Source organism: Amblyomma maculatum, unplaced genomic scaffold (genome assembly GCF_055883805.1).
Source record: "Amblyomma maculatum isolate TAMU_Amacu unplaced genomic scaffold, ASM5588380v1 scaffold_13, whole genome shotgun sequence".
Lineage (NCBI taxonomy): Eukaryota > Metazoa > Arthropoda > Arachnida > Ixodida > Ixodidae > Amblyomma > Amblyomma maculatum.
The window spans coordinates 11142977-11154210 of record NW_028146738.1 but is presented as its reverse complement, the minus strand read 5'-3'; the positions used below and the strand labels follow the sequence as shown (position 1 = coordinate 11154210).

The following is an 11234-nucleotide window of genomic DNA, read 5'->3' as shown; positions in this document are numbered from 1 at the left end:
TACATTTTCGGCGTGGAATGCAGATACATAACAGTTTGACACACAATGTCCGCTCACATGCGCACAAGGTAATGATTAATGCGTATTGCATCTTTTAAGATAATACCAAGAATCATACGCAAGATATGTAATCATCTTTTGCACACAAAATAAATGCAAAATCCAACACACGAGGAGCAGTCGCTAGTGAAACATACAGAGAAAGATATTTTATATGCTGACATTTAGAAAGTTCAATTCAAGTTTACTGGAGCACTCTTTTGTATTAAAGGCAAATACATGTAAAAATGTAAACATAGCATGTCATGCACCTTCACTTCAATACTAATCACGCGTCTTGGGAAAAAAAGATATTTTCCCTAGGTTTTCATTGAGACCGGAAGTAACTGCATTAAATTTGTAGATTAAAAAGGATTCTCGGACCTCTCTTTCATGATGAGATATAAAACCAGATTCCAGTATTGTGGCTGTAATGTTGTCAAAAGACTGGCCCGGAATCGCGACATGTTTGGAAAGCGGAAGGTTAGGCAAGCTTTTAGCATGTGATCTGTGGTTGTTGAATCGTAACCTGAACGGCAGTTCAGTCTGTCCAATGTATTGGAGTCCGCACATAGAACACTGGAGCAGATAGATGACATTGCTACTGTCGCAAGTGAAATCACCTTTTATTTTACAGTAAAAGTCTGATGCTGTGCTTTTCACTACTGTAGTGGTGGTCATGTGATCGCACACCTTACAATGTGGCTTTTGGCAAGGGCGGCAGCCAGTTGAAAGAGGGTTAGTCATTTTAGATGAAGTTAGCAAGTCGTGCAAATTTCGTGACCTTCGGTATGCGACACGAGGTGGTTGTGGGAAGATTTGGGTCAGGCGACTGCTCTGCATAAGGATATTGTGATGTTTTCGGAGAATGCCGTTAACATTTGGTGCTGACGCGCAATGGGTTAGCACCAAAGTGGGGTTCGGTGATTGTCGAGTATGTTCATGTGAGCTAAGGAGATCTTTGCGGTCCATTACATCGGTGCGTTTTATTGCGTCGTCAATAATTTGCGTTGGATATCCCAAGTAGCACAAAGTGGGCTATGACGTGGGGGCCCGCGTTGGGCCCGTGAGGGCAGCCCATACGGGCCCCATGCGGGATTTGCAACACGTACCCAGAGGGGCCCCGCGTGGGCTGCCCAATTCTGCCGCTATCGGTCCCAATCTGTATCCGTGTGGGCAGCCCAAATAGGGCTGTCCGCATTCAGCCCAGGTCGACGAATGTGGGCAGCACACCAGAATCATTAATGGGCCCCACATTTGTCCAGGCAATGCCATCCCATTGATCAAGGTTTTAATTTTTAAGTCGATTAATCCCTCCAATACCTGAATTATAAAGGCGCGGGATTTGCGAAAGCCAGTCCGTTTCGGGCTGACCCACGTGCTGCCCTGATGGGTTGAATCTGGCATTTTCGGGGCTGCCCAAGTTGTAATAATCATCAATTGCGAAACATTAAGCGCTATTTTGTTGCTTGTATGCGACACTCAGTAACATGAGAGAAATTTATTCCCAACACTACAATAATGTGGGCTGGCCCACATCAACCCCAACATGTTGGTCTGAATTCTTATTTCGGTGGTGCGTGTAGAATAGCAATGTCGCAGGAAACATTTGGAGGTCGTTCAGTGCATACTCGTAAAGGGGAACAGTTACTGTTGCATATTTTCTGTCGATGCTGCATAATTAACGTAGTTGTTAGAGTAAAAATTAGTAGTCTTTATTCATAGCATAGATATGCTCAGGACAGTTATGTGGAACCTTCAGAATAGGCAATTAGTATCCGGTATAACACGATTTACATAAATAAAATGGTACCTTAAAGATAGGGTGGAGACGTTTCAGAGCGGTAAGCCCGCCTACGGCCAATTTGGGGCCCACTGCGGCATTTCATGGGCCGCCCCAATTGGGCTGATCTTGATTTACCGCATGGACTACGAATATATGTTGCATTTTCCCGCAAGTACCCCAAGAAATACCCGTGTGGGCAGCGTGGCGGTGTGGTCGCTTTTCAGCCCGGCCGCAAACCATGCGGGACCTATTCGGTTTTTGTGTGGGCAGCCCCAATCGGACTAGCCCGTCTTCTATTTGCTTTAGGCCCACATTTGCATCGCATCTGCCCTAAATGGCCCCGCAAGAGACCGATGCAGGCAGAAGTGGGAAGGAGCAATTGCCTGCCCCGCTAACGCCCACGCGGAAATTATCTAGGTTTTTGGTGGGCAGCCCTATTTGGGACAGCCCAGAAATTTTCTGCATGAATTTCACATTTTCGTCTGACCTTCCCTCAAGTACCCCTCAAGGGTCCCATGTAGGCTATGCGCGGGCATACCCGTATTTAGCCCCACCGCGGCCCATGCGGGACCTATTCGGCTTTTGAGTGGGCAGCCCCAATTAGATTAGCCCAGGCGTTTTCTACACAAAGCCCAAATTTCATTTGCATCGGCCCTAAAATTTCCCAAGCGGGACCCTTGAGGGCCAGATGTGGGAATATGTACTCAGTTAGCCCTTTACACGCCTATATAATGCCCAGATGGAAAAAGCAGAGGCAAGCCCAATTTGGGCTTGCCCGCTTGATCCCAAAAGCGGGCCCTCGTGGGTGTTATTGTGGCTGCCCAAGTCCAACTTGCCCATACGGGCCCCCGGTGGGCCATGCAATGTGTGCTACTTGGGTATCTTTGTCTTGTTAGGGCATCACGCATTTTCTCGCAGTTGTCAACGAAGTCGGAATCTTTTGAACAAATTCTTTTAAAACGAAGTGCTTGGCTGTATGGTATACTTGTCTTACAGTGCCTTGCATGGCTGCTCTCGAAATGGAGGTATTGATGCCTGTCAGTCGGTTTTCTATAAAGTTTAGTCACAACGATGAATTCCTATTCCTCGCTGTAACAAAAGAAAACGATTTACTCTGAAGATTCCTGTAGAGAAAAACTTGTCAGGCCTCATTTTCGTACTGGGCAATATCCTTATTGACACCTCTGCGGGAAAAATCAACATATAAATGTTGGTGTAATAATTACTTACGCCAAAATCGTAGACACACTGAGAATGTACTAGTCGGTACTGCACTTATGACTAAATGTTTTAAGCCGACGTCATAGGGCTAGAACGGTATTTTACGCGACAGCATATACAGTCCAATCAGTCAAAACGGCCCGCCGTACCCTAGAATTGAGAACGGCGTGTTGGAAACCGGATTGCGGCGGGCAGCAGAACTGATTCGAGGCCTAATACATCGTTTCCAAGAAAAGTGGCGCCTCCGCGGGCTAGCTCTAAAGAAGGGTTCTGAGCGCAAAACGCAGATATACATGGAGTTTTCAAAGCAAAAGCACAACATAGTAACGCGGGCTGCATCGTATCATACCCTCAAGGCTGAGCTTAAGTGTCGGTCTAATTATTTAATCTTAGTTCATCTTCACCTTGCTTGCCCGATCACGCCTGTGTCTGTGTACGTGCGTATAACACAAGAGAGAAATCCTATGAGAGGGTTTTAACTTTACCGAGTCAAAGCGAAGCTACGGAGGTTTCTCGGTCCTACTTTTTTATTGAAGTCCATCTGAGATTAGGGTCACCAATGACTAAAAAAGAACATTGTGTCTTCGCGCCAGTAAGACCAACGAGCGGATGACAAAATAGCTTTGACTATGAATGCTTTTGTTCAAATTGTATTATTATTAATTAATAAATACTGAACAACTAGCTCGGAAGCTGTGGCGTAGAGGTAGAATATCCACCTCCTATGCAAGAGGAACGTGGCTCTAATCTCGGTGCCGCGCAATTCTTCACCGGATCTGAAAAAAAAAAAAACGTGTCGATGAAATTGCTTAAAAAAGCATGTTTGGGATGCTACCTGATGGCGGTCAACACCTCCGAGAACACATTCCCTCACCAGAACAGGAGTTGGCCACCCTGGTGCACTAATTCGAAGATGCCTCCCATCCTACAAAACCCCGGCTTTCAGTCACCAGTAGCGGCAGAGAAACTGACCACCGCTAAGGTCATGCCTGTGACGCAGCGGGAGGTGCTAAGAATCTGTGGCTCCGCTGAACAGGCCGCCACTGGAAATTGACCATGGCAACATTTAACCCTAGAACACTAACTAGTGAAGCTAGTTTACCAGTGCTGTTATAGGAACTTAAGGGTATGAAAAAGGATGTCCTAGGGCTTAGTGAGAATAAGGCGCCGAATGAGGCATATACTTTACTGAAGGACGAGTATATACTGTGCTATCGAATTTTATCCGAAGAGGCGGGAACTAGGAGTAGGTTTGCTTGTCACTAATTATACAGGTAGGAATATAGATGAATTCTGTAGCATTAATTAGAGGGTGGCAGGCACCGTAATTAAGCTTAATAAGCGATATAAACTGAAAGCTGTACAGGCCTTCGCACCTGCATGCAGCCTTGATGACCAGGCATCTGAAAGCTCTTACGAACATGTAGAATTCGCAATGCGGAAAGGAAAGACTCAGTATACGGTACTAATGGGTGATTTCAGTGCTAAGGTAAGGAAATGCAGACAGGAGACCAGGCAGTGGCGGACTATGACATTAGTTCTAGGAATAACAGGGGGGAGTTACTAGTTGAGTATGGAGAGCGCAGTAACTTCTTCAGCCAATGAATGATCTGGAAGTGTACGTGGAAAAGTCCTAATAGGTAGACTAAAAACGAACATGTCTTCATAGTGTGTTCTAACCACGCCATTATGCAGGATTTAAGGTAATCGGGAAAGTGTGGAGCAGTGACTACAGGATGGTAAGGCATCAAATTAGGCTAAATCTGAAGAGGGAATAAAACAGATCAGTAAGAAAAATTCTAGCAATGAATAAGCAGAGAGGGCGAGGGCAGGAGAGTTCAAGATCTTGCTACAAAATATATACTAAGCTCTAATCCAGGATGACATTCGCCTACAAGCAATAAACGGTAATATACACAGACATCATTATTGAGTGGGCTGTAGCAGTCGGCGGTACGTTAGTTCGAGAAGGTACCGGCAAGCTGTCTAAGGAGACGAAATATTTTATTAAGAAACGCCGAAGTATGAAAGCTTCCAATCCAACAGACCAGGTAGATTGCGCAGAGGTATCAAAGCTAATCAATAAGCTCAATGTGGCCGATATAAGAAAGTATCACATGGAGAAAATTGAGCATGGTGTAAGGAAAGGCGGTAGCTTTAAAGCGGTGAAGAAGAAAATGAGCATAGGCAAAACTTTGATGTATGCGCTAAGGAACAAGGCAGGCACCGTCATCACAAATATGTAGAAGGTAATCAAAGTAGCCGAGGAGTTCTATATTAATCTCTACAGTGATCGAAGTAGACAGAACAATAATGACACTGGCAATAAATAATAGCAGAAAGACATTCCATCAGTGATGAAAGACGAGGTTAAGCAAGCATTAGGAACTATGGATGGGGGAAAGCAGCTGCAGAGGAGCAGGTAAATGTAGATTTGTTGATGGACGGGGGATGTCGTGCCAGGAAAACTGGCCCCCTTGTATACGCAGTGCATGATTTCATCGATGGCATAGGAACCATGGAAGAACGCAAATATTATCTGAATTCTTAAAGGGCCACTGTCCAGGGAAGGCCCTTTTAAGAAAAGGAGCCCAGTGTTTCGATCAGGTACCGGAGATAGTCTGTGCAAAATTCTACAGCGACACGCGCGCCGCAAAGCATCGAAAATACAATTCAAAGCTCCCTCATTCTCTCCTTTGAGAAGCCAGCTTCACCGCTCCCTGCGCTGGCCCGACGGGCCACGATAATGACGTACGTACCAGGAACGACGTCAATTGGTCCGTCTCGCTGACTGATGGGAGAAGGATGGGTGTCTACCGCTCGCAGCGCGCTTTTCCCTCGCCACGGCCAGGCTGAATCCAGCGCCGCGCGCTCCCTCGACTGTTTCTTTTTTTTTTTTAGCGCTCGCGGAGAGCCACGCCCCACCTCCCGCCAAACGCGGAGGAGGAAGGGGAATTTGTATTGCGGAGGCTAGACGACCTCGGGCAGGAGAGTGAAAAACCTTTGCGAGGGAATGGAAGGAGAGAGGCATGACAGAATCGGGTGATTGCGGTGGCTGTAACTGCGTTATTAGTTACTCTTTTCAAAAACATTTTGCGGCCTTGCGTTCTAGGGGCGAAGTCTCACAGTCACCGGGGAAGAAAATATTTTCGACCGGAGGGTGGACAGTGGGCCTTTAAGAACGGGGATGTTAAGGACCTGGAAAACTACGGATCAATCAGCTTACTGTCCGTTAAGCATAATGTATTTAGTAAGGTAATCGCTAATAGAATCACGACAACCTTAGACTGCAATTAAGCAAAAGGTCAAGCAGGTTTTCTGAAAGGTATTCAATTATCGATAAAATCGACACCATCAACCAGGTCATAGAAAACGTCTCGGGGTAGCACCAGCCCTTATAGATAGCATTCATGGATTATGAAAAAGCATTTGACTCAGTAGAAAACCTTGGCGGGCATGCAGGCATTGCAAAATCAAGGCGTAGACGAGCCGTACGTGAAAGTGCTGGAAGATATATATATATAGTGCCTGCACAGCAACCATAGTTCTGCATAAAGAAAGTAACAAAATTCCCACAAAGAAAGACGTAAAGCAAGAAGAAATCTCCCCGGTACTATTCACGGCGTGCTTCGAAGAAAAATTCCGGCACTTGGAATGGGAGCAGTTAGGAACAAGGGTGGATGGAGAATACCTGAGTAATCTGCGATTTGCTGATGACATTGCCTTGCTAAGTTAATCAGGAGATGAACTGCACGGAATGATTGACTAGCTAGACAGGAAAAGTGCAAGCGTAGGCTTGAAAATCAATATGCAGACGACTAAGGTAATATCAAACAGCCTCGGGAAGGAACAGCAGTTTACGTTAGGTAGCGAAGCACTGGAAGTAGTAGGTGATAATGTCGACTTAGAACAGGCAGTAACAGCGATCCGGACCATGAAAGGGAAATAACAAGGAGAATAAAATTGGGATGAGCATATTTAGCAAGCAATTGCAGATTATGTTTAGTAGCTTACTGGCTTCGTTCGAAAGGGAAGTATACAACAGTTTCATCTTATCTGTACTGCCATATGGGACTGAAATTTGGAGGCTAACGAAGAGGGTTCTACTTAGACTAAGGAGAACGCAGAGGGCTATGCAACAAAAAATGGCAGGGATAACGTTAAGGGCTGGAAAGCGTGAAGAGTGGGTCTTAGAAATAACTTGATTTACTGATATTCTAGGGGAGATCAAGAAGAAATTGGCCTGGGCAGGACAAGTAGTGCGAAGAGCAGAAACCGATGGTCGCTTAGGGTAACAATCTGGATGGTTGGTTGGTTTGTGGGGTTTAACGTCCCAAAACGACTTAGGCTGTGAGAGACGCCGTAGTGGAGGACTCCGGAAATTGCGACCACCTGGGGCACTTTAACGTGCACTGACATAGTACAGCACACGGGCGCTTTGCTTTTTGCCTCCATCGAAAAGCTGCCGCCGAGGCCGGGATTCCAAGGGACCGAAAGCGTAGCGGGGGCCGCAGACAGTTGGGTGGGTGGATGAGGTTAAGAAATTTGCAGGGGTGAAGTGGATGCAGCTAACCCGGGACCGGATTAATTGGAGGAATATGGGAGAGGCCTTTGCCCTGCAGTGGGCAGAGTCAGTCTGATGATAATGGTGAATCAACTAGTATTCAATCATGAGTCTGAGGTACAAGGATTCAACACAGATGGTGCAGAACATCTTGATAAGGACCTCACTGATATGTTTGACACCTGCTGATTAGCACAGTAACTTTTTACCAGCTTTAATAGCAACTTTTATAATTGAAAAAAGACATTTTATTCGCCAGCAGTTTAGCGCTGCGACACGAAGCGCATGTCAGAGAACCACATGCGCTTTTCTTAAGGGCGCTGTCTCCGAGGATCTTCAAACCGGTTGAATGGTACGCGAATGAGTATTTTTAGAATAATTACCTTTCTTGAACAGCCCACCGTTGTGGTGAAGTGGTTATCGCACACGATCACTGTGCCCAAGGATGGGGGATCGAATAGCGGTCGTGGCTGCACTTTTCGATGGAGGCGAAAAGCAACCCCACAAACCAAATCAAACCGTTGTCGAACAAAAAATACGGCAGGCAAGTGTAGGCAACTCTCAAAAGCTCTCGGTTGCTTCCCTTAAATAAAACGAAAGGAAGAAGACGGTTTACATGCTATGTAGAAGCACTGAACAAGGATAAATGGGGTACGCCTCAGTTCGCAGGTGGAGCCGACGTTTCGACAAGTGGACTTGTCTTCGTCTGGGCAAAGCCATCATCACTGGATGGGGATTAAATACGCTTTTGCCTCCGGAGAAGAAAATCTCGGGAGGGGAAGTGGGTGACAAGAAAGAAGGTGTGAAGGGTGGGGAGGAGAGGATATGTGAGAAGGACATAGGTCATGTAGTGAACAAAAAAATTCTTCCCTATTTATTTCTGAGCCTGGAACCAGGGATCATGTTGCCTGCAAAAGAAGTAAAAGCGGTAGTACCAGGAAAACTACAATACCGGGTAGATTATTAATCAACACTTAAGCGGGTTTGGTGTAGATACACTTTACAGAAAGACAGACTGCAATGGGCCCTGATAAGGCATACATATAAGGGGGACAATTCCTAAAACCTTCTGCAAAGGTGGGGCGGGGGGAGAAGTGCAAAGTCACAGAATAATTACTGCATGGTGAACCACGACTGACCTGAAAAAACAGTTCGAACACAAACTCAGGCAACAAGTGATAAGGAGGAAATGTCTTTAGAGGAACATATACAGGTTGCGGAAGGGAATAGAGTGTTCATGCATTGTGAGTAAACTGTTAATTAACGCTATGTAGGATGTAATGAACGCCTGAAGAAATTATTTCCGAAGGCACCAATGGTAACATACAAACGTAATGCAAACCTCAGACATATTCTAGTACATTTTAAACTCGAAAACAAGCATCCAACACAACCACACCCTCGCTCTCGAACTATATGTAAGACGTGCAGTCATATACAAAAATATACCATGGTTAAAACAAATGCAAGCGATTTCACATTTAACATAAAATCAATCTTTATCTACACGTCTTCAAACGTTATCTACCTTCTAGAATGCTCCTGTCATAAACAGTACACCGTAGAGACAGGGCAACCAATGAACATAATGCTTAATGGACATCGGGAAGAGGCAGGCAAAAACCCCCCGAAAGCTTTTTCCCAGCATTTCAACCAGAAAGACCGTACGCTCGAAGAAATTAAATTATATATTTTCCAGTCAAGCTGTAAATCTGCAAGGGACACAAAATATACAGAGGCACATCAAATTTACAAATTTGGAACATTGGAATCTGCAGGAATAAATATATCTAAGGGAACGTTAGAATCCCTTAGGTATATTCCCTCTGCATCATAACTATTCGGGAAAACAATCCCACATAGCATTAATTGTACAGTTTATTCACAGCAAATGTACGCTATATTCCCTACCGCAATAGTATAACCTGTGCATGTTCCTCAAAACACATTTCCTCCTTATCACTTGTTGCTTGAGTTTCTCCTCGAACTTTTCTTTTCATGTCAGTTGTGGTTCACCCTGCGGTGAACCACAACGGTTCACCCTGCGGTTATTCTTCTGCGAATTTGTACTTCTCCCCCCCCCCCCCTTCGCCTTTTGACAGTTTTAAGAATTGTCCCCCCTATCAGGGCCCTTTGCAAAGCTTGTTTCTTTGTAAAGTGTATCTGCACCAAACCTGCTTAAGTGATGACTAATCATCTACCTGGTATTGCAGTTTCTCCTGATACTGCCGCTTTCACTTATTTTTCAGGCCTCAGAATTCCTGGTTCTAGGCTGAGAAATACATACAGAAGAATTTTGTTTTCATTATCAGTTGTGGTTCACTGTGCGGTTATTATCGTGTGACTGTACTTCCCAACCCCCCCACCTTTTAAGAATTGTCCCCCCTTAGATATATGTCGTATCAGGGCCCTTTACAAAGCCTGTCCCTTTGTAAGGTGTATCTGCACAAAGCCCCCTTAAGTGGTGACTAATAATTTGACCGGTACTGTAGTTTTTCCTGGTACTGCCGCGTTTACTCCTTTTGCAGACCACAGGATCCCTGGTTTCAGGCTCAGAAATATATACGGAAGAATGTTTTTTTTACCATCCTCCCCTCCCCACTCCTTCACACCTGCGTTCTTCTCACCCACTTTTCCCTCCCCAGCTTTTCGTTTTCGGAAGCAAAAGATGATGGCTTTGCCCAGGCAAAGACAAGTACACTTGTAAAAATGTTGGCTTAACCTGCGAACTGAGGCGCACCCCATTTACCCGTGTTAAGTGCTCCTTTATTTCTTATAAAAGTCACTCCATAGTTTCTGAACGAATGGCGCATTTAAAGAGATGGGGGTATGTTTATATGTAGTCATAAACATTTGAGAAATATGTAATATGAGCCAGGCCCAGGTAGACGCTTAGGACCACATCAAGATGTTTATCATGTTTCAATTGGGGACCAGTCATCATCCGAGAGTGGTACCAATTTGAAATGGAAGTTAGCTTAAGCATTTTATGCATGTTTATGTCATCATAATCAGCCTGACTATACCTACTGCAGGGCAAAGACCTTTCCCATTTTCCTCCTAATTCGGTCTTGCGCTAGCTGGATTCACCTCACACCTAGGAATTTGTTAATTTCATGCACACACCCGATTTTCGCCGCCCCCTGTTGCCCTTAGCATCCCTTAAAATTGATTTGGTTACTCTTAGAGACCATCGGGTATCCTGTCATCAAACTGCAAGTCCTCCCCATGCCCATGTAGTCTTAATGTCTACTATAACTTCAGTATCTTGAAGTATTTCTTTGACACACTTTACACGGTTCCTATGTCTTAACGTGTCACCTACCATTTTCCGTTCCATGGCCGTCTGCATTGTCCTCCACTTAAGTAAGAACCTTTTTCCTTAACAACCATGTTGCGGCCCCATACGGATTGGATACAACTGTTATACACTTTTTTCTTGAGTGGTACCGGTAAGCTGCATATGTATAGTCATTTACATTAACTTATATGTAGTTGTATCCATATTACATGTGTGTTCGTCTGGCTGCAAAATCCGCAGTGGTGTTTCCGGCCCCATCCTCGAGTGCAGAGTGGATGGTCCTCAGCCCGGTCAAGATCCTGAGCCCGGTCATGACTCACCTC

The 11234-nt window shown here is 45.1% G+C and overlaps 1 protein-coding gene across 1 annotated transcript; it reads right to left on the bottom strand.

The window, feature by feature from the left end:
• Positions 1 to 324: 324 nt before the first annotated feature.
• Positions 325 to 10962, bottom strand: LOC146172192 (uncharacterized). The gene is made up of 3 exons (XM_084585959.1): positions 10936 to 10962; positions 2695 to 2904; positions 325 to 1044 (listed from the first exon to the last, which is right to left on the bottom strand). The coding sequence occupies exons 1-3, from the start codon at positions 10960 to 10962 to the stop codon at positions 325 to 327; spliced, it is 957 nt and encodes a 318-aa protein (XP_084442085.1).
• Between the last annotated feature and the right edge of the window lie 272 nt (positions 10963 to 11234).

Excerpts from the sequence above, each read along its gene's own strand:
- LOC146172192 (XM_084585959.1), bottom strand. The coding sequence starts at position 10,962 with ATGCAGACGGCCATGGAACGGAAAATG. Across the intron at positions 2,905-10,935 it reads CGGCCATGGAACGGAAAATG|GAATTCATCGTTGTGACTAA; the intron begins GTAGGTGACACG and ends AGCGAGGAATAG. Across the intron at positions 1,045-2,694 it reads GACAAAGATACCCAAGTAGC|ATTATTGACGACGCAATAAA; the intron begins ACACATTGCATG and ends TATCCAACGCAA.